General features: G+C 32.0%; 1 protein-coding gene across 5 annotated transcripts in view; it reads left to right on the top strand.

Moving 5' to 3' along the window:
* The first annotated feature begins 927 nt into the window (after positions 1-927).
* The window catches only part of LOC109608216 (focal adhesion kinase 1), a 59739-nt gene continuing 35464 nt past the window's right edge, over positions 928-25202 (top strand). Inside the window, exon 1 of one of the 5 annotated variants that reach the window (XM_020024666.2) lies at positions 928-1291. In XM_020024666.2, coding sequence (XP_019880225.2) covers positions 1218-1291 — 74 coding nt within the window. In that variant the 5' untranslated portion in view covers positions 928-1217. Of the gene's footprint in view, positions 1292-11400; positions 11427-20831; positions 20960-24943; positions 25155-25202 lie in introns of those variants that run through there. The other 4 variants (XM_049961712.1, XM_020024660.2, XM_049961707.1 and 1 more) reach the window with 4 other exon arrangements.

The following is a 25202-nucleotide window of genomic DNA, read 5'->3' as shown; positions in this document are numbered from 1 at the left end:
TCAATATAATAATATTTTTAAATCTAATTTAATTTTATTTTTATGTTAAAATCTGAATTAATATAAATAACACAAAAATTACAATTACCAAGGTTTGTCATACTCGTTTTTAAACAAAAGTTGTGTTTTTTAACAACAACAATAATAATGATAAATGTATATATTTCTTCGTTTTTTAAAGTAATATATTTTTTTTTTGTTACAAGTAACACAAATATTGATTGAATGTAACATAAAAATGTAATTAAATTATAACAATATTTATTTAATTTACACATAAGTTCCTACTCCTAATTTAGTTATGTGAAACATTTCATTTTTGTATTAAAATCTGTACCATATTTTGTTTAGACTAAAATTTTATATTTTTTAAAAATAATCAATAGATCTAATACATCCTAGAAGTCGAATTTTTAGTTTTTTGTAATACTATTCGAATATATTTTCACGACAATAAGTCACGTACCATTTAATAATATATACATTTAACAATAAATTGATTGATTGATATTTGTATAATATAATAATAATAATAATTAATATTTAAAGTATTTGTATAAGAATTTATTATTTATCTAATATTAATTATAAAGTTTGTTTTTTATACATTAGTTCTTTATCTGGTAAAATCAATAACTAAAAATTATTACAAGTACCTTCAGGATCAGTTATACATAATTTGCCGAGCAATAAATAAATAAATAAACGAGTAAAAACTAAAGGAAACAACAACAGTCCGACCTCCACCTCGTAATTGTAACCGTAACCCGTAAATGTGGGGTTAGATTTTAACGATTTGGGGGTTGCGATCGGTGTGTGCAGGGCGCGTGCGTCGGGTCCGTCCGGCGCGCCGCGCCGCAATCGTCGCTATCAAATTTAGCGTTCTTGCATTTGTAGTCACTTGCGTATGTTGCGATGATAATAAGCTGGAGAGGCCACTGCAGAACCAGCTTTCGTTACGCGTGCCGGTAAAAATTTCCAGATCCCCCGCGTAGCAGTAGCAGCACCAACCGGGTCCCGACATATTTAAAAATAGTTTCGCCACTTTTTTATTTAATCATTTTTTTGTTGCCAGTTTTCCTTTTTGTGTTTCGTTTGGTTTTCCTCGGACGATGTAGCGTAACGGACTTTGGTGGATTGCCGTCGATTTTTGGGTGATTCGAGTGTTTTGATTGGTCGCACGGAGATTTTTAATTATGGTTTAGTGTTATGTTACAATGATGGTTGAGAAAGTCGATGGATTTCTAATGTATCGCAAACCCGTGTACAGGATTTTTCAGTATCTGGAAACGTAAGTCCCGTCTTTGTAAAAAATATTCTATGTGTCTGTCTTCGTCTAGTAATTTCATTTACTTACTTCCACCTTTGAAGTGATTGTTACACAATTCCTTTGCGATTTGTTAACGAACAAGTTGTAATTCCTTCAAATTATCGTTGTTGTGCAACAATTAAACAAGGTTATAAAAGTGTTTTACCTACATTTTTGTGGTAATTACTGGTTTGAAATGAAATTAACACTTATTATCACTTGAAACTAACGCACACGTACGAGGTGTATTCTCCAACTATTGCACAATCTTCCTGTAAGTTCGAAAATCATTGAAACTGATCATCCTTCGATTAATAGTTAGTTAACGAATACTTGACGTAATGCGTTTTTTTGCTTGCGTTCAAGTAACTTTACACGTAATTCTGTATATGTTGACAAAGTGCTCAGATATAATAATTCGTTGTTTTTTAATAGTCGAGCGAATAAACTGCTAAAAGGGAAATGAATATCAAAGTTCGCGTTGCTTTGACAGGATTTCTTTCATCCGCAATCGCATTTGAAATGCATAAACTTCAAACAAACAGCACGAAAATCCACCGTTTAATCACGATGTGTATTAAATATGAATTTACCTGAGTGATATATTATACAAAAGGCATTAAGTCGGTTGTTGCGAGTGGCAATGGTGGTGTCAGTCCCTTTATATGCACCTGGCATGTGCATATCAAATGCAGATATCAAACAGCAGTGTGCAATGGATCAATAATGCACGCACTGTTCCAACAAACCGATTAATGGTTTAATTAATTTCCAAACAAACTCGTCATTCGAATTGGTATTTATGTAAAAAACCTTTCTGCGAAAATATTTTATTTAATGGGAAAAATTGTCGACGAGAGGTTTCGGGTTGCATGCGGCTCGTAGTCTCGACAGACTCGACAATAAGTCACGTACCATTTAATAAAAGGCCTCCGGAAATTCCATATTGATGTAAATTTCGAACAACAACGAACAATGTGATCTAATAAAGCGAGAGCGTCATGTGCAAACGGCAAAGTTAACACTATTTTACACATTGGAACAAAAATATTACCTTTTATATATCAATATGGTTTACCTATAAATTTACCTCTTAGTCCTGAATGTGACTCTTTTTTATGGAAGCGTCTTCGAACAGTGAATTATTGAATTTTTCTTATTCAATTTCCGTGGCCTGATTCTGTTGTACATACTATTCTAAATTACTATATAGAATAAATTTCAAACCTAATTTAGTTATATGGAACATTTTATTTTCCTTTTAAAATATATATAAAATAAAAATATCCATGTTTGTTATTATAATCGTTTTTAGATAAATATTTAGCCATCCAGAATATTTTATTTTTGTATAAATATCTGAATTATTTTAAATAATACAGGTATTATTCTCGTTTTTACACAAATATTGTATTTTTTTAACTATAATAATAATGATAAATGTAATTTATTTCATACTTTTTTAAAGTATATTTTTATTACAAGAAACGTAATTTGTACATATCATGAAAATAAAATTTTAAAAATTATTCTCGTGATAATATTTCCTTAATTTCTACGTAAGTTATTATACCCTAAATTACTGAATAAAATAGTTTTAACACTTAACTTAGTATAAGGAACATTTTATTTTCTTGTTAAAATGAATCATATTACAAATAACAGAAAATATAAAAGTATCAAGGATTGTTACATTATTTTTTTAAACAATAATAATAATAATGATAAATATATTTTGTTTTGTCCCCTTTTTAAAGCTTTTTTGTCTTCTGTAAAGTGTGATTTTCGTATAAATTTGTAGGAAAATCATAGTGTGAGTGTAAACCAATGTAATTATTATTAACACCACCATTAATTAGTACCGTTCATCATGGCAAAAAAAGTGACAAAAAGAAACCTAATCCAATCGCACTCTATTGTGACCGAAATCCGTTGAAACCGTGTGAAATTATTTTTTAACGAGACATACCGAAAATGTTTTTGTCTTAAGACCAAGGTTGTTGACCAGCGTCAATTTAGCGAAGAGCGAGAATTTAATAATTGTGAGTTGAGTGTCCTCATTTAAATTAAAGAATTGGCATTGCTACGTGACACTCGGCTCAAATTTTCTTATTAGATCCATCCGTCTTCCTACGGGCCACTTTCCGTGTAATTGAACGATTTAGGCAACATCTTTTTACCAATTCCAACAGCAATTTTTCGGATACGACGATGACGCAATGCCCCCAGTTTCTGTTTCAATTATTTTAATGGAATTACGACATGAGTGTAGGGTTGAATCGGTTGTTTAGTCAGAAAACGTTTGTGTCCACAACTTATTTTGTTATGTTGGAATCAATGTAACTGGTAAATTGTCATTGGCAATACATGAAACTTTAGCATTTTAGCGATAATTTGCTGTAATGGCCTTATACCAAGCCAAACAGAAGAACCATAAAACTCTTCTCCAAGATTTAATATATTTTTGTGAAAAATTAAGGCTTATATGAATATTCTTATTTGATAGCAATGGTTTCTGACTAGTTTTGTTCATTCATTCAGTCGATGTCTGATTACTCCACTAGACAAAGTGATACTAATGACTCAATTATTGTTTATTTGCTTAGCAGACACGAAAGGATTTCGTATATTCATTTTTCCAATAGGTCTGTCTATAAAAGGAGTTGTTTTTTGTTAGAACATCTTATTGTAAACCAACATTTTCAGCTTCGAGTTAGCAACATTTAAACCTTGATTTTTCATGTTAAGTATTATTTTCCTCTTCTCTGTATGTTGTGTTTCTTTCTTCCTACTGATTAAAATAATATAAACCCTGCTAACCCTGCTAAGAATAAGTTCTTACTATTATGGATATTATTAAGATATAAATATATTTGAATGTGGTATTTCTGTGGCTCACCAAATCAGAGTCGTACGTTCATTTAAATTAATATCTCCGTCATTTTTAAGATTCGTAATAAAATAATGACAAAATACGTATGAAACATTGAAAAATATTATTGGATAAACTTTTAATCAAATCCATTTATAAAATATCTTATAAAGTATTTAATTTTAAATTTTATGGTCACCACTGCATATTAAGTCAAAAGTTTTCATAGATATTTCAGATGTGGTCGGAGAAGTCAATGGAAGTTTCGAAAAAATTGACCTCTGGACACTTAAGTCAGTTTTTTTCTGTCTGGTATAACAAACCAATTTGGGACAGCCTCTACCAATAAAATTTCGGTGATTCCAGGCGGTCGAAAAAATGACGTACCACCACCAAACCGTCAAATTATGGAGGAAGCACAGTGCCGAATTGAAAACCGATTGTGCGAACGACGGCACTAGGAAATCGGCACCGCTTTCCTAATTTTTTTCTCCTCCCGGTTCTCGACTGCCAAATTGAGGAATTCACTGGTACAAATTGAAATTCTGGTCGTGCCGCACGAACGTGACAGTATTCCATTATTATCAGACGGGACGGATAATTCATTATTCAGACGGTTAACGAACATCAACCGACTTCAATTGAAGCAACACACCGGCCAAACACATAAAGAAACCCTCCTCGGTGGGATTAGTTGAAAAGCGAGGCGTGTAAAGTTGATTAAACCGAGGTGTATCATTTTGCAAATTCCTGGTTGATAACCGGCGAACTATCTACCGGCGATCGGTTGCGTGCAGATTGCATTTCCCAGTGAAATATTGCAGCAAAATAGTTTCCAGCCCGGGTTAGTTAGTTTGATCGATACGATGGCTTCGTGCCAATGTCGTTATTTAAAAGATAGTCATCTGGAGCGCGGCGTTATTTACATGAGGCGGGATGCTACAATACTTTCCGATGTTGGCCGGAAAATTATTGCCGTCTAACGGCAACATTAAACGACATCGGCGACGCTGACGCGATGCTAAAAATCGCCGATAACGTTCCACGGATCTTGCCTTTTTCTATGCTAAATGGGCACACCTGAACGGTCTAACAAACGGAACGATTCACCGTGTTGTTCGTGAATTGGTTCCCTTACATTGTTTGGCACGTTTCCATCTATAAAAGCTCCCGGAATATGAGACTTACAGGCAACACACAAACACTTTACTGGTTAATTAATGATAATTAGTTAAATAACTTTTATACTGATATTTTTTTATGATAGACATACAGTGATGTGAAAAATAATAAGGACTTTTGTCGGTATACAGAAAAAATGCAAATTAAACCAATGTTTTCAATATTGAAAGGGGGTCCTCGTTTACAAAAATGTATAGAAATATTGCAAATTCCTTTAAGAAAAATAATAATTTATAAAGTTATGTGAAATAAAATCGGGACAATTTCAAAATTGCGAAAAATATATATGTTTGAATGGATTTCTTTAATCTATTTAATACTTAAATGGTAAGCCTCTATTTTTAATAACTGCCAAACATCGACGAGGCATCGATTCTATCAACTTTTGGCAAGTTTTCTGGGGAATTGAATTTCACGCTTCCTCCATCAGGAGCCAGAGGGTTTCTTTATTAGTGACACTTTTACCCCTCAGAGCTATCTTCACAACATGCCAGAATTTCTCGATAGGTCAGGTGATTGGACAGGCCAGCTTAAAAACTGAACATTATCGTCAGAAAACCATTTCTTTACCACCTTCGATGTACGTTTCGGACCGTTGTATTGTTGAAACACCCATCGCAGTTGCATATTGTCCTTAGAATATGGCAACGTAGTCCTACTTAACTCATTACAGTAAGATACTGCTGTCATTATTTCGTTAATACGGTATATTGGACCGACACCTTGATAGGACAACCATCCCCGTACCACAATAGATCCTCCACCGTATTTTGACTGTTTTAATCGTAAATTGCGACTTGAACGCAGTGTTTGGCGGCCTACGGACATTGTTGAGTTCCGCCATCGGGGTGAAACAAATTACATTTAGTCTCATTCATCTCATCTTACCAAAAAATATTGCGCCATTTCTCCACTGACCAGTATGCACACTTTTTAGCAAATTGTAACTGTTTTTTAACGTTTCGATTCGATAGGAAAGGCACTACTACTGGCGTTTTCACTATAACTATTCTTAATTAGGAATTTTCGAATAGTCGAAGTGTGAACGGTCAAAGTAAATTCATTTTTATTATTTTTTGATGATGGAAAAGAGTTTTTATTTTTAAATCTCGTAATGATAAGTTCAATATTCGGCGTTATTTTGGCCTTTCGTCCTCGCGTTTTCTTTTGAGGCATATATTTACTATATTTCCGATAATTGTCTTCAAACAATTTAAGTTCTCGGCTATTTCCCGGTATGAAATACCTTTTTTATGCAGTTGTTTTATTTGCTTTCGTCGTTCCAAGGTGCAATGTTGTACTTTCCCCATTGTAGGTAACTAAAATTAGCTATATTTTTAAAATTCAAATAATTTTTGTCCTGGTTATTACGTTAAAAAGCATGTATATTGAAAATTAAGTTTCCTTTATAAATTTAACAATTACATAGTTAATTAATAGATCCTCCTCCGTATTTTGACTGTTTTAATCATAAATTGCGACTTGAACGCAGTGTTTGGCGGCCTACGGACATGTTGAGTTCCGCAATCGGGGTGAAACAAATTACATTTAGTCTCATCTGACCAAAGAATATTGCGCCATTTCTCCCCTGGCCAGTATTCACCCTCTTCAACAAATTGCAACTGTTTTTGAACGTTTCGTTTCAATAGGAAAGGGACACCTATTGGCCTTTTCGCTTTTAAATTATTCTTAATTAGTAATCTTTGAATAGTGTGGAAGGTCAAAGTAAATTCATTTTTAATATTGTTCACATGACTGTACCTTCGTCTTGACCATTAGTTTTAAGAATATTATTCCTAAAACAAGAGAATAAATGAATCTTTAATGACAAGTTTAAAGAACTCTTCGTCTTCATTATCCATCTTAGTATATCAATATAAAAAATTGTAACCTTAAACTTCGTTTTTTATGGGTCGTTCGAAGAAATCTTCGTCTTCATCTTTCGTTAATGAGTAGTCGAATTAAAAAAATAATGATAATAAAAGTGAAGAATTTTATTATCACTTTTCAAACAGTATTTCTAAACGTGGTTGACAGCTCTTGGTACAACATTAGAATAATTTACTGTTTAATTTATCAGATAAGCAGCAGGATGTGAGGAAGTGATTGTTTATCTTATGGCATAGAGCCTAAATCTATGTCGCCTCCGTGTTGCACTATATCACTTTCTAATAGTCGTCATCGTATTTTCGGCATGTTTACGCTTGATCCCTGTTGTATTAATGGTTAACAAGGCCATTAAATCATTTAAGCATTGTATAAATACCACACATCAAACACGTTGTTCCACTACCAGCGTTTGCATTTGAGTGGAGTTTGTGTGTACCATAAGTTCTCTTCCAAAACTGTTCTTGAACTAATAAATATTCAAGACACACGCACACACGGTGCTTCTGAAAATGTGTCAATGATCAAACCAATTATACCAATTATTAAAATGCACAGACAGTCGATTCAACGGCTGACAATTTAACATAACACCATTTTGAAAATCACAATGGCTCCTTGTAACAATAGTAGTAAATTGGTCTATTGTCAGCTTCGGAATGTAATTTGTACGATTGAAGTTGGAATTTTGTGGTTGGTGGCAATATTATCGATGCGTCAGAGGCGCACACGGTTATTATTCATAGAGAAGTTTCCGTTTAACAACATGTTAATAATGCAGATTTTAAAATGCAGCTCGCCGAACCGTATTGAGTCGGATTTTCTTTTGAAACTTGCCACTTGATTGATTTATTGACATCTGCGAAACCCGTAAGCAGTATATCCTGTGTAAATAAAGGCGCGGGGTCCGCAATAATTCACACTGAAATTGTGAGTCCGGGGTGGGGGTTAAATAAATCAAAGGGGGGTTTTGGAAAGGGTGAGGAAACCTGGGATCGAACCATGTTTATCGGTGTTAAAAATTTTAGGTCTGAGAACGATGACACGATCTAATAACATGTCGAAACAATTAAGATATCCACTCACACCGAAAATGATAATTCATAGATATATTTTATCAGTTGTTAATGTTTCGTGACGATTTGTGATAATTGATTTATACAGGGCGTTTCAGACGTAAGGTAGAATATTTATGGCTGCAATTGTGATGTCCCAAACGACTCTAATTTAAAATTAAACATTTTATTATGAATTTCATAAATAGATTTAATTCATTATTTGTCTCGTATTAGTGGTCATAATTATATTGTATTCAAAATATCAACGTCACTTGAATTGGAATCCATAGTATGTCGTTTATTGTTTTCTGTTGTGTTCACTATGCAACAATTGGTCAAGTCTGTGGTTCGGAGATATGCTGATATTTTAAAGCAAAAGGATATTGTTTATACAAAGTAGAATATACAGTATTGGCAGAAAGTAGAACAGCTTTAAAAATAGATATGATCTAAAAAGGATCGCTTCCTGAGTTCCAGCAAAATAAAAGGTCTACTTAAGACACAACTTGGAATTAATGTACTGTAAGAGATAAATTTGGATTGGGTCTTCTCTTTTGAATAGAGGGTATCATGGATCGTTTTATATATAAAAATATTGAGGAACAATATGGTACCATCAGATAAAAATATGCCACTAAAACTTTATTTTCAACAAGATAATGACCCGAAACACTCTTCAAAATATTTGAAGTAGTGGTTTTTAAGGGAAAAAAATTATTATTATTATAAACTGGCCACCTCAATTTCCCGATCTAAACATCATTGAAAACTTATGGGAGACAGTGAACAACAAAAGAAGACAGAAGGTTTTACAATATATTAGTGGAGAATTAATTAAAATACTAATTACAAATTATTTGTAGTAATAAATCTTTAAATAGTATAAGTTGCTCTACTTTTTGGCAGCCCAAAACAAATAATCATCATAAAAATTAAACTCTATTTTTGTTATTGTTTAACAATGTAATTGTTAAATTTATAAAGGGAAGTTAATTTTCCATATACAATGTACATTATTTTGAACATAATAACCAGAACAAAAATTATTTGACTTTTAAAAATGTTGTTCTACTTTCTGCGAATACTGTATTTAGTTTCACTTAGCCAATAAGAATTACTTTAAAAAATTAAGCTCAATTCAGAAAAATATAAAAAAGGCACATTTTATAAAATAAGAAAATATTGGTTTTTAGAATCAAAAAACATTAGAAAAAGTAAAATAGTTATGGCCATAATATTTATTATTTTAAAAAGTTCTTCTAATAATATAATAATGACATTTTGTAATGAAGTAAAACGTCTTTTCAATTGACTAAAGAAACTTATCTTTAGGTAACAGACAGTGGCACTGATGTTTTTGCCTTCTTTCTTAGGTTAAGACTTTTTTAGTTACTCTTCAACTAGGTGTTCCGGCCTCAACCCATTGTCCAGAGCGGCGAGAATTGTTCTAATCAATAAAAGTCTCATTTGCGTTGTGTAGAAGGAAAGAATTTGCAATTGTCACACGCCCACTTTTGTTAACAACACTTAATTCATATGTAAATCATTTGACCAATTTTTTTACGAAATTTATTCCATAAAACCTCTTTCTAATGATTGATTCATCAAAGTTAAATGACCTGCCTGTTTTATCAAACATGTTGCACGAGGATTTTGCACCAAATATTGTATAATTTGAATTAAAATTTTCGTAGCCAATATTTGGAGACCAACTTTGGAACATTTCCATCTGTAACTCCGCAATAAAACAATAAAAGACACGTTTAATCCGTCGACTCGGGGTTTTACACCTAATAAATAAGGTGCTGGAATGGGGCCTTTAAGAGAAATTATAACATATTAACAGCTTTTCTTAACGCAGAGTAAACAAGGGTTTACCACTGGTAAATGGTGCACGGGCCGTTTTTCAACACCAAAAACACTGAAAATAAACAGATGTTTCACACTGTTATCGTTCGGGACGTTATCTCTTCACACAGTGTTTCCTATAGATTAGTTTATCTCAAAAATGCAGCATGCACATGCGGTTAGTATATTTGTATTTATAGTACGACAAATCAATAATAGGTTCAAGTAGGTAGCAATGCAGTATTGTTCTCGAATGACCTTTGTGCACTGAAAACGATTCGTCACTTAACTTGTAAAGTTTCATTTCTAGTAATATTAGTCGGTAATTGCATATTATACCACGGAATTTGCATAATTCTCGGTTATACCAAGGGTACAATTATAGCCGTCCGGTCAATATATTGTTTTTTGATTTTATCAGTGTGCACCTCAAGAAAAAATTACTTTCAAGAAAAACCCAATTATGCATATAATACGAGACCAGTTCCGAAAGTAGTTGTCAATTTAATTTAAAAGACGACCTTCGATTAATCGACAAGTACGTGATTTTTTCACCATCACCATCGTCATTTTTCATTGTGCTATCTGTTTATATTGTCATATTAATTATGTTTTTTTGTTTGTTACAGGTAAGTAACGTTAAGCCACGGGTGAGAATGTGAGTTAATCGAAAGATGAAGAATATTTTGTGCCTTGGATCTTCCATGTTCCATCCATAAATTTAATTGGGATGGGAAATAGGGATTAACCGCCACAATCTATTTTTAGTAATCGTAATGAGTGTCAGGAAAAAACGGCAGTAGATTACATCAGCGGCCTGACAGCAGACACAACAATACTTCTATACATGGTAGCCGTATTCAGAAATGTTCAAATCCGTGAATGATTCAACGATGCATTACACTATGAATAATAAATGTGGATTATGTGTTGTTTAATTGATTTGTAAATTAGCAATGGCAAGTAAATAGCTTGATTGTCGAATCAAACAACGGCTCGATCGTGATTCGCCTACAGAACGGGTTATCGCAGAATTGGAACATTACTCATTACCCCGAATTAAAAATTTATTGAGTATCATTGAAGGCAGGAAACTTAATGACGGCCGACAATCGGATTTGCCCAGAAAAGCGTTCACATCTGCGTGTGCGTTTTCTTTAATTAATCGTGGTGTCTCGCATTAAATGCAAGTGTGACCGCTCATCCGGGGACCGAAGTGGAAACATCTTGCGTCCGCATTCGGGCACGACTTCAAATAAATGCCGACTTGGTAAGAATTTCAAAAAATTGCTGATTTTTAACAAACATTGAGATATATTAATTTCACATTTGGCAGAGGCAAATTACCATGAAAATTTTGGAAAAAACAATCAACATTTTGTTAAAAATCATGAGAATTTTGAAATTTTGAAAATAGTGAATAATTAACTTAATTATGAATTATGGGTAACGATACATTACTACCTAAACCATTAGTATAAAAATATCCAAATTATTAAAAATAATGTTAATGTTGTTAATCATAGAAAATTAATTGTTTTTAAAAACTTGACAATTTTAAGAAAACTTGATAAGAAAATAATATAAACATAAAAATAAAATACGGTAAAATGAATTTTTAATTAATTAAATAATTAATTATTTTAAATCAAAACCAAGAATTTTAAACTTGATAACAAAAATATTAAAAAAATTGAAATATTATGAAAATTGATATTTTGGTAATTTGAAATATGCAAAGACATTTTAAAATATAGAAAATTATAAAGATAGTAATAAAATTGAATTTTTAAGACATAAAAAATTTCTTAAGAAGATTGAAAGATGATGATAATTTAATACATTTTTACAGTTTTGATACCACATTGTATAATTTTACAATAGAAATTTTGTACAAGTATTGAAAATTAACATAATTGTTTAAATTTCTGTGGATAACATATTATCAACCATAATTTTGTAAATTTGAAGGAATTGGAATTTTTAAAATTTTGAAACATGATGGAAAATTGATATTTTGGTAGTTTGAAATACGACAAAAAATTTTAAAATATATAAAATTATAAAGTCTATAATAAAATTGAATTTTTATAATATAAAAAATTTGTTAAGAAGATCGAATGTTTATAAGTAATACATAAAAGTATTAAAAATTATGCAATTGAAAATTTACTATGATTTACCACAATTTTACTAATAAATTTTGTACGAATATTAAAAATTAACATAATTGTTTATATTTATGTGAATAAAAAGTATATTAATAGGTAATAAAACAATTACACAGTAACGCATTATCAACCCAAAAATTGAATTTTGTAAAATTTTATCTAGAAAAACTGAATCATTTAAAAATATGATAATTTTAAGGTTGAATCAAGAATTCTGACATTAGTAATTAATTAGTAATAAATTAGAAAATTAATGAACAATCTGAAAGTTTTTAATATTTGAAATTGGGGGAAAAGAATGAAATTTTTAGAATTTTAAAATATGATGGATATTTGATGTTTTAGAAAATTTGAAATATGGCAGAAAATTTTAGAATATACAATTTTATAATAAATTTAAATTAGTAATGAAATTTTTTAAAAAATATAAATTTGGTCAGAATATTGAAAATTTATAAATAACACATAAAAGAACTGAAAATCTGAAAAATAAAAAATTTGAAATTGGGTGATAGTTTAGTTTTATTTTTTTTGAATCGAATCATTTAAAAATTTGATAATTTTAAGATTGAATTAAGAATTATGAAACATGGTAATAGAAGAATTAATAATAAATTAGAAAATTAATAGAATAACCTGAAAATTTTAAATATTTGAAACTTGGGGAAAAAGAATGAATTTTAGAATTTTGAGATATGATGGAAATTTGGTAATTTAAAAAATTTGAAATCTGACAGAAAATTGTAGAATATAGAGAATTATAATAAATTTAAATTATTAATGAAATTTTTTAAAAAATATAAACTTGGTGAGAACATTTATACAAATTTATAAATAATACGTAATTTGTATTTGTTTGAAAATCTTAAAAATAAAAATTTTAAAATTCGGTGATAGTTTAGTTTTATTTTTCTTTTTAGTTTTAGTTATTATACTTGAACCGTTTGGGACAATTTAGTTAAACTTATCAAATTAAATTAAATTAATTTTTATAAAATAATTAAAAATTTTAAAATTCACTAAAAAAATTGCCAGTTTTAAAGCAAAATTTTTAATAAATTACATGGATTGTGGAAATTTTTGAATATCGAAATATGATGGTAAATAGATAATTTATAATGAAAAATTTGACATGATATGACAGGAATAGAAAATTTTAGAAATTATAAATTTAGTAAGAATATTGAAAATTTAAAAATAGTGTATAATTTTGAAATTTAGTAATTGATTTTATTTGTTGTGGAATAGAGAGATGTTTTTTTTATAAAATTTTTCTATTTTGACCATTTTATTGCCCATTTACATTCGGAACAGTTAAATTAATTTGTTTTGCGTCTCTTAATCACTTAATTGGCCCTATTATTATTATTATTACTCACGTTACACTGAAATTGGTCATTATGATTAATAAAAACATCATCTGTTATAAATAGTCCAATATTCAAATATAAATCTTGTGTATTAGCTAACCCGCATCTTCATAATTCATTCGAAAAATACTCTAAAACAAATCCGAGCTTCACCAAAGGCAGAAAGTACAAAATCGATGTGACTCATCCGATACGACATGGGGCACCGGTTCCCCCATTCTAAAAACCGAACCACCAGAGACAAAAATGTCCGTTGGCAATTATCTGGAGATCTCCGTTCGATATTTGGGTTAGTAATGAGTTCGGCCCCCGGAAAAGGAAGACGAAGAGAGAGACGACGTGTCGTTTCGACTGTGGGGTGCATATTTAAGTCCGCAATCCCTGTTAATGTGCCCTAGTCCAGGTTTACCCCGTGTTTTACTCGACGATAATTTAATATCTCGGTCGTAAAAACGATTAAGTCGAGTGTGGGATAATTTCGACGGGGCATTGTACATCATGAAAATGGGCCAGTCGATATTTAATATTGTGGGAAAGTTGTGTAATGGTAATGACGTACACTCTGTTGTGCATTGTTAATGAATGACATTAGTTTTGCATTGAATGGGGGTTCGATTGGCCGTCTCTTGTTTATTGTTGTTGTGTAAACTGTACCGCATTGTGAATGTAATTTACGTAAACATATTTGTGGCATATGAAAACCAATTAATGGTACAATGAAGGAAAAAGCGACGGAATGATTGTAAATGGTATAAATTTGTGTCTTTAAATTATTCTATCAAAGGAAAGTGGGTCATCGATTCCGGAAAGAAACCATTCGCCTACCACTTGCCGGCCATTGTGGCTTAAAGACATATCCAGAACACAAAAGAGTTGTGTTGTTAATCTAAAACGCCGACTGCCATAAAACCAATTAAGTTATGGCGATCGACATGTGATAATAAAAAGGCAAACTTCGATCGCGTGTCTGCCTTCACAAATAGGAAGGAACTTTAATTTCCTTTTCCGGTTTTTGGTTACCACTTACTTATTTTTCCTCTCTATTATAAAGTTACAACTAAATTTTAGAAATGAACGTGTAATTTTTCACCAAGCGGAAAATTAAGCATATTTTAAGGATTCTATTAATAGGAAATTTACGATCTTGCTAAATTTAAAAAGTGCGTTTGGTTAACTTCAGGATTAAATCCAGTTTGTCAACTTGGAAATGTTAATCAGACTATTTTTACATCCTTCTATTAATAATAGTCAATGACTACTCGGGCTTTTTGTTTGTATTCGATGAACAGCTGTTGCTGGTTTTTTATTTTTTGTAGAGAGACACAAATATACACTGTGCGTCTTTTGAAGTGGATAATTTGGATTATTTTAAAAATTAGAATACCAATGCAACTAATATATTATCAAAATGATAATATAGATCATTGAAGATAGGACTTGTCAATGTGGGAAATGAAACCCTTTGAACTGTTAAGAGTCTAATCACATCCAGATGAGTGTTGGTATGGAATTGAGGTCTAGATAGATAAATACAAATAGCTATCTATGTTTCTATCAATTTTATTTATATCCAAACTATAATACTGCATTCCTTTATGTTTGAACTCTGTTTGAAGAGGTTAATTGCTCAATCACCTCGAGATGATTGTTGATATGAAATGAACTGTCAAGAGTCTAACTGAATAACCATATCCAGATGAGTCCACCATGCACCAGTTTCTATCAACTCCATTTCTGTCAAAACTATAATTCTGTATTCCTTTATTTTTCAACTTTTAAGAGTTTTTTGGTTAATATTCCCAAAATGATTGGTAATATAAACCAGCTTCATGTAATGTTCTTCTGATGGGAGATAGATTTTGAGTGATTCCAATGTCTGCATGAAGCCTGGATGTAGAGAATCAACTTTGTCTAGCACAAATAATCAAAAAAAAGTTTCTGCCATAAATTATCAATATATTCTCTAGATGATTGAAGATATGACTTGTCAATATTGGAAATGAAACCCTTTGAACTCTTCAGAGTCTAATCACATCCAGACGAGTGTTGGTATGTGGTAGGTGGCTATCCACCAGTTTCTATCAATTCCAATTCTATCAAAACTATAATACCACATTCCTTTATGTTTGAACTCTCAAAGAGTTTAGTTGCCCTATCACCTCTAAATGATTGTTGATATGAATTGCCAATATTAGAAATGAAGTGTCAAGACTCTAATTGAGTAACCACATCCAGATGAGTCCACCATCCACCAGTTTCTATCAACTCCATTTCTATCAAAACTATAATTCTGTATTCCTTTATCTTTGAACTCTTAAGAGTTTATTTGGTTAATATTCTCAAGATGATTGGTGATATGACCCAGCTTCATGTAACCTTCTTCTGATGAGAGACAGACTTTCAGTAATTCCAACGTCTACACGAAGCCTGGATGTAGAGAATCAACTTCGTCTAGCACAAATAATTAAAAAACGGCCCTGCCTTTCGGTCCTAGCTCGTTGTAGTCCACCACCATATCGTATATTGGCCTTGCTAGCTTGCCCTTACTGATATTGACCGTCTGCTGATATTGCTGGTCAAAATGCATCCTTAAACTCTTAAGAGATTATTTGACCAATCTTTTCTAGATGATTGGTGATATGAACGAGCTTCGTGTAACCTTCTTCTGATGATAAACAGATTTTCAGTGATTCCAACATCTGCATGAAGCCTCAACTTCTAAAGAATTTAATTGTCCTCTCACCTCGAGATGATTGCTGATATGAATTGTCAATATTAGAGTCTAATTGACCTCATCCAGATGAGTCCACTATCCACCAGTTTCTATCATCTCCATTTCTGTCAAAACTATAATTCTGTATTCCTTTATCTTTGAACTCTTAAGAGTTTATTTGGTTAATATTCTCAAGATGACTGGTAATATGAAACAGCTTCATGTAATCTGCTTCTGATTAGAGACAGACTTTCAGTGATTCCAACGTCTGCACGAAGCCTGGATGTAGACAATAGGCTTTGTCCAAAAACGGTTCTGTCTTTTGATCGTAGCTCCCTGTAGACCACCACAACAACGTACTAACCGTCTACAGCTGCAAATATTCATATAATAATATTGCTGGTTAAAATGAAACAAATTTTTAAATCAATTTAAACTAGGAAATTTAAATTATACACTTCAAAAGACGCACAGTGTAGAACACCTTTTCGATTGTCACAGTTTGATATCTACAATAAAACATATTTATAGAATATCCAATAAACAAATCCCAAAAATAACATTCGACCCACCCAAACACATAATTAGTAGAGCTCTTGGCAGGTATCGCGAAATTATTTGTTATCGCGGCCCCGTTCAGTTTTGTGTAAACACACCGAAGCACTAAAACTCTCGTTGAGAGACGCCTAGCTACAAGCGTCTCGGCGCCTGCGGCTGTTAAACTTGAATGACCCCCGTAGCAGACCGACAAGCCACACTGATTAAAGTAATAACACTCCATTTCGTTAACGAGACAGTTAAACGAACCGAGGCTGTTTGCCCATACTAGAGATTATCTCATCTCCAGCGAATGTGTTTAGAATATCACTAGTTATTGGCTTTGTGTTGATCTACATCCATGCCATGTGACAACTTATGTATGTATGTAAGTTCTTCCGTTTGAAACACGAGCTGGCTTTTTTTAGAGATGCTCTTTGCATGATTGATACGTGTAATAGTGGAAGGGTCGTCTATTTAAAAGCTCGTTGATGGAGCATCTTTTTTGATTAACACTGATGTCACTTTTCGTCTTCATTCTTGATCCATGAAATAATGAATCTTTTCTGAAATAATTCTAAGAGTGTTGTGTGCTTATGTATTGTCAATCCTGTTTGTGATTGATGAGCATTTATAGATAGATTCTTCCACCTTTCCTTGCTGCATAAAATTAATAGCATTATGTTTATAATGGTTGGAGGGAGTGGATATTCCCAGCCATCCTATTAGTTTCATGATTGAACAAGTGTATATACATAGCGTCAACCATGTCGAGTAAATTGGCCTTAATCAATCTCATCAGTTTGCGTCTGATGCGCGTGTGTGTGTGTGTGTTAATATTGTTCGTCTATGAAGTATTAACCGGACTGGCTGAGGCTATGGATGGATCGCCGTTCGACGAGGGGGTAAATGAGTTATAATTAGACGGATCCTTGGAAAATTAATTAGGACATAACAAGTTTGACCTGTTAGTTTGTTTCATTATTTATAAATCCATTGATATCATCTGTTTTATTCCTACGTCACATATTCAGACTTGCGAGTTTTATTGACGACTTTAACGGATTTTGATGTGCGGTGACGTGGATCATCAATATTGAAGACTGAAACTGTGAAAGAAATCCATCAGTTTCTCGTTAGGAGTTTAATTGCACCCCCAATTGTGTGGCCGTATCTATGGTCATGTACCAGTTTTTTGCTACTCCATTTCTGTCAAACTATTGGACTCAATTTTTTAACTAAAGAGTTTAATTGACCAAAGACATCCAGATGTGTGATGTGAAATCGTTGGAACTGCGACTCAGATAGATAAAAAGTAAATGGCCATCTACTAGTTTCTATCAACTCCATATCTGTTAAAACTATATTACTGCATTTCTTTATCATTGAACTCTTAAGAGTCGGTGAAAAGAATTGTTAATATGGGAAATGAAATCTTTAGAACTGTCCTGATGTGTATTGGTATGGAATTGCCAATATTGGAACTGAGGTCCAGATTGATAAATCCAACAATCCAGTTCCTTTCAACTCAATCACCGCACCTCTTTGTCTTTGAACTGTGAAGAGTATAATTGAACAAGCACCTCAAACGCCGCCTTTCCGGCACGGTTGAACCGTTCCCGCGTCATTCATTATTTTCTAGTGGACTGTTTACCGGTTAATTATCCATCCAATCATGAACACACGACTAATTAGCGACGCGGTGGCACACAAAGGTCCGCCGGGGGCGACGGAACGCCGCCGCGTCGAGAAGTATGCGGGATCCGCAGTTGGGCGGACGGCGGCGACGTGTGCCGTTCCAAACCCGGAACGGGCAAAATCAATATCGGTGTCGGGACTGGGGCCGCCCCATTAGCTGCAAATTATTCAAATCTGTCGTCTTTCAGACGGAATGGCTGACGTATAAACAACGACGATTTGGAGTAATTAACTGGAAGCTAGTCCCGGCAATTTGCTAGACACAGGCGAAAACGGGATGTACAGAAATCGAGGGGGAGGGGGATTACAAATGTGAACTGCCAGAACCATGAACGGGTTTTAATATATGGGACTGTTTTCTATAACAAATAGTTACTGTAACATAATGTTAATAACATGAACGGGTTTTAATATATGGGACTGTTTTCTATAACAAATAGTTACTGTAACATAATGTTAATAACATTTCTGCGTTAAATTATATCTATGTTAATGTTAATGTTATCGAACAATTTATGAAGTTTGACGCATATGCAGTTGGATTAAAGAAGTTCTTTGGTACATTGTGCATCAAAACGTGAATTAAAAACTTCATTGTTTGTAAAGTAGTTGCTAATTAGCTTAACTTCAGTTTTCATCTTAAAAACATGAAAACTAACAAGTTAAGCTAATTAACAAGTACATTATTTTTTAAAATTAATAATTTTATTATTTCATTTATTTTATTTTATTAATTTAATTCATTAGTTTGTAATTTTTTAATACATTCCCTTTTTAATGTAAATTATTATTTTTTTTTAATTTAAGTTGTTAGTTTTAATTTTTTTAATTAGTCAATTTCATGTTTTTAAGCTTTATTTTTTAAAATTTATAAACTTGAATTAATTAATTTATTTTTTTTTTTTTTCGTTTAATTGATTAGTTTTAATTTTTTAATGCATTCTTTTTAATTTAAATTTCTATTTTTTTTTTAATTTAAGTTAATTTTAATATTTTAAATTATTCAATTTGATGTTTTTGAGCTTTATTTTTTAAACTTTATAAATTTAAATTACTTATTTTATTTTTTTAAATTTAATTGATTAGTTTTAATTTTTAATACATTCTTTTTTAATTTAAATTACTAATTTTTTTAATTTAACTTGTTAGTTTTTATATTTTAAATTGGTCAATTTGATGTTTTTAAGCTTTATTTTTTAAAATTTATAAATCTAAATCACTTATTTTATTTTTTTAATTCATTAGTACTTGTTAGTTTTAATTTTTTAAATTGGCCAATTTGATGCTTTTAAGCTATATTTTTTAAAATTTATAAATTTAAATTAATTATTTTATTTTTTTAATTTAATTGATTAGTTTTAATTTTTTTAATACTTTCTTTTTTTAATTTTTTAAATTGTTCAATTTGACGTTATTGAGCCTTATTTATTAAAATTTATAAATTTAAATCATGTTGTTAATTTTATTTTTTTTTTAAATTTATAAATTTAAATTGCTTATTTTATTTTTTAGATTTAATTGATGTTTTATTTTTTAATACATTGTTTTTTTTTCATTGAATTTAAATTTTTTTAAATATAACTTTTTAAATTTTAGATATTTTAATTAATCATAAAATTTAATTGGTTGATGTTTGGCCACACTTAAATGAGCTGGTACTGGTAACCCAGTAGATAATTTGAGATGCCAAAAATCAATTAGATCTTTTGTTAACCAAAAACAACATAAATAAAAAGGGCAGTTACATCGTTGTTATTGATTTTTGTATAGAATAACGGTAAAAATAGCCTGTTGTTTTGTTCTAGTAAAGTTTCTGTTAATCGTTACTGTTTTCTAGTTTATGTTATTTTTAGCAGAGCGTAAAATTACATAAATAATACCCAAGATATAACATCATGTTACTTTTACTTATCTCTAACATTTTCTTAGATAATTCCTTATTTCATCTTTATTATTGGCACCTATAGAGAGACAGTTATCTGTTATTAATTAACGTGTCAGTCAGATATTTAGCATAAAATAATTTATGAATATAATTTTTTTATGCAAATACCACTGGAAGTTGTTGGTTTTATTTACTCGTCCAATATTATACGAATCATGTAGGTGAATCCGGCCTCCCACATTCCAAACAAACTCAGTTAGTTTAATGTCGATGGTCGTCGCATTTTCACATGCTTTTCGAACACAAATGTGCGCGGTGAAAAGTGCCAAACGACAAACGAACAATGAAGACGAGAAACGTGCGAAAAATGCTGCGGAGATTGTTGAAACTCTTGCGTAGATCGTTCGCGTCTTGCGTGCCTTGCTGCAGGTAAGTCAATTAACGAATTAACTGGATTTCTGGACGGGAACACTCACTAACTAATTACGGTACGTTGGTTATTGATCGGTGTTTGTTGTGATAGATAAAGAAGCGACTTCCGGCGTGTCGCGTTCGGACCTAGATACGAACGGAGATGGGAAACGGGATAAGAACCGAACAATTCCGATTATTTGCCAACCGAACGATTAATCTTCCTATTGACGGTGGAGTTGTAAACACGACTTGATAAAGATTGATTATTATGTCGGCGGTGATATCGGATATTGGCGGCGATGGGTGGTAATTGAATTTCAATTTCGGCGAACTTTCTTTCTCCGCCACTTCGATTGCCCCGAAATTTGACGGGGCAATGTTGAAGGAACCTAATGCGTCATATCTAATGGTGCTTAATTTAATTAAGCCGCGGCCGAAGTGGCTTAAAATAAACATCGGCAGTCGCATAAAAATATTTATTTACTTTTTAGTGGTCTCCGGGTTTTAACAACACCATTAAATTAATACGGCGATGCAGGACGTGGCCGCCAATAAAGATGTAACGGAGATACGCCAAATATGGATGGTGGTCGTTGTAAAGAATTGCGTGTTGTTTTTGCTTATTGTTTTGCGTCACTGGCGGATATTTATTGGTCATTATATTGGAATTTAATTGAAGACGTCAAGGAATAATTGACTTTTTTCCTGTAATATATATTTTAATGTGCTGCGCCAAGTCAGCTTAAGTTGGGGATGAGACGGGATGTGCAGAAGCTAGTGCGCATCTAGAGGGTGTGCCTAATCTCAATATGTACAGGGTGTCCCACTTTGTTTGTTACGAGTGGACCTTAATGTTTTTTTAAATAACTTTTAGACAAAATCCAAACAAATACTAAAAACAAAAATACTCCAAGTAGCCAGAAAATTGATATTTCCTTTTATTTTTCATTTACTCCAGTGTTACACACGACGCAAGAGGCGAAAGACTTTTTACGAGGGGTAATTGAACTTCCTGAAGACTGGCGAAGTTTCGGTCAGTTTGTGAATCGACAGAAAAAAAGCGGCAAAGTTTTTTCCGGACCGATGAACGTATCCAATTTCGCGGTCCGTGTCGGTTAAGTGCGTTTCTTTACGGCCGAACTTTCGCATTTGTCTGGCACAGTGGGCGAACTTCATTCACAATTTCGCTAAAAACCGGAGAAATAACACCGGGCCCCGGCTCCGCCAATAACCGGTTCGCTGCCGTTTCATAGCAATAACTCCAGATTTGCATGCCCGATTTTTATGCAATTCCGATAAATTGTCTTTAAGCTGCTACGCATTTTAGAACTGACATTCTGCGGGCAGTGGCGTGACACTCTTTAGTTTCTTTGAATATTGAGAGTTTCAGATTTTGACAGAAACTATCCCAGAGTCTAAAATGTTCATTGTCACAAACTTAATTTTGAAATCTCTAACTGTTTTTGAAACATCTATGAAAACTTACTTTTGATACATTTCTAGAAAGTGCCGTTAATAACATAAATAAAGCAATAAATCAATAATTTCTACAGGATTTTTTTGTGAGTTACTTTCCTCAAAAAAATGTGTGTCCTTCCTTAAATTCTTGAGATGATATGTTATAATACTAATTTGTCATTAAAATTATTAAAAAAATGATACTGTTTATATTCATGTATGTAACTGACTGTAAATCAGTAATTAATTATTTGTGATGTTTAAATGGATCTGTGATATTGGTTTAAATATAAAAATAAGTAAATATAAGTTTACGTCGTAAATACAGTTTATTTAGAAGAATGACTTACAACTTATTTAAACACGAGAATATTAGTTTTATTTAATTGTAAATTGAATAAATCTAATTACTATACTCTTTGTGTCTTATTTTGTCATTCACTATCTCCCATATGTTTTCAATGGAATGGAAGGAAATTGACATGGCTGGTTTATAACATTAATTATTTCCCTTAAAAGCCACTGCTTCAAATATTTTGAACTGTGCTTCGGGTCATTATCTTGTTGAAAATAATGTTTTAGTGACATATTTTTATCTGAATACGGTACCATGTTGTTCTTCAATAGTTCTTTATACATAAAATCCAAGATACCCTCTATTCATAAGAGAGGACCCATTCCAAATCTCGAAAAGCAGCCCCATACCATTACCTACTTGTATCCGTGTTTAACGGTGAGTATGGTAATGGTTTCTTGGAGAAACATTAATTTAAAGTTGTGTTTCAAGTAGACCTTTTATTTTGCTGGAAAGGATCTTTTTGGAGTAGGATAAAATTTCTTTATCCTGAAACCTATTGGTTTTTCTTGGTCTTCCAGTTTTATTTTTTCGTTCTACATTACCACAATTTTGAAAATTGTGGTAAAACACGCGTTACAATCGATCTATATTGATTTTTCTCTCATAGGATTGAAAGAACGATGCAATTTTTTTCCACGAGACTAATATTAATTCAATTTACTTTGGTATATACTGTAAAATTAAAAATTATTGTGGATTTTATAGAGAAGTTGCTCCACTTTTTGCCAATACTGTATGTATATCAGACTGTTTCAAAAAAATCGACAATTTTTTTTCTTGTTTATGTCGGAAATGAAAAAAAAAATACTGTGAAAGTTACAGCTCTTAATATTAATATTAAGAGGTGCCGCATCGTAAATTTTAATTTCCCGTTTATATAACACGGGTACGGTGTTATTTAAAGGGATAATATTTCAAAATGAACAAAACAGATTTTTATAGAAAATTTAACTCTCTACAAAAAATGTCTCTTACAGTTTTTTGATATATTCATTTTTTCAAAATTTATTTAACATTAAAGTTGGATTGATTTAAAATTTTGACATTTTTCTCATTTTCTGACGCAACCATCAACTTTATGGGAAAATTTTATATGACATTTTTTGTAGAGAATTCAATTTCCTATAATTTATCTCCGAAAAAATTTTTGATATTTTTTACAGATCATAAGTTAGCTGCAGAAAACTAAAAATTTTATTAAATAAATGTTATTTTACTACTTAAAATTAAGCATTTTATATAAATAAATAGATTTTTACTAAAAAAATTGATTGTTTATTATAATCAAAGTAGTATATATCGTTACACTAACAGACTTTTACTACAATTTGGCAATTTTTTTCTGTATTCACTTATAAGTAGCAATAAGTGTTTCATGTTTATGCTGAATAAAGTTATTGTTATTATTATTATTTTAAAAAGCTGCGATGTATCCTATTTCTTCTTAGAGATGTTTAATTCATATCCTGCACGAACGCCACTGGAAGAATTAACCACAATTGTTGCACGTCAGAAATGTCTTTTGATGCAGCTATGTACCAAATTTCCTTAAAATATCTCAAGGGGTTTAAAAAAAATATATAATATATTGAAAAATTTACCACCCTGTATTTCAGACTTAACACAATGCCTCTTAAAATTTTGGCAGAGGCTGATGTTGGCTGATATGTCAATGCATCAGTGAAGCTCCAATAAAAAGCTATGAACCATCTATTTGTTGTTGGTACATCACCCAGCCTTAATAAAAAGCTATAAATAATCTATTTGTTGTAAAAATTGTAAGCTCCTTATATTAAATGGTTTTACGTCTGAACAAAAAAATAATGTAAGTCCTGACAGTTCCCCAGAAAATGTTTTAGCCAAAAAAATAGTCGTCCAACGAAAGGAATAACATATTTAAGGTCTTAATTGGAACGAAATATAAACTCAAAACAGCCTCTAGCCAAGAAGAGTACTTTCCACGTAAATATAGACACCGTACGTATCTAAAAAGGCCGAACAATATCGTTAATCAGCACGGCCGTGTCGAGCCTTGACAGTATACCGTCGGAAATCACGACCACATCCTTTTAGTAATCGAGAAACTGCGGGCAAGTCAACAAGACGCAGCCTCATTCATTTCAGATATAGAACCGTGCAGAGACGGGCGGGCATCAAGAAGCCGATAAGTTTCACTTTTGCGTTTTGTCGTGTGTGGCCGGAGCGCGCGTTAAAACTGCCATGATAGCACCCGGTGTCTGGTACTCCAGTTCCGTCCGCCCGACCGTCCGGATTTCGGTCCAGTTGCGCCGCTGACCCGTGTGGACCCAGTGTGGACCGGTGCTTTTTCTACTATGTGATTTGACGGTGTGAATCGGCGTCCCAGTTTGGTTTTTTTTTGCGACAGACACGTGGGTAATCTGGATACTGGTATTTGCGAAAAAGTAGGAGCGGCTCTGACCC

Source organism: Aethina tumida, chromosome 1 (genome assembly GCF_024364675.1).
Source record: "Aethina tumida isolate Nest 87 chromosome 1, icAetTumi1.1, whole genome shotgun sequence".
In the NCBI taxonomy this organism is placed as follows: Eukaryota; Metazoa; Arthropoda; class Insecta; order Coleoptera; family Nitidulidae; genus Aethina; species Aethina tumida.
Note: the sequence above shows the minus strand (reverse complement) of the source record. Positions and strands in the feature narration are given on the sequence as shown.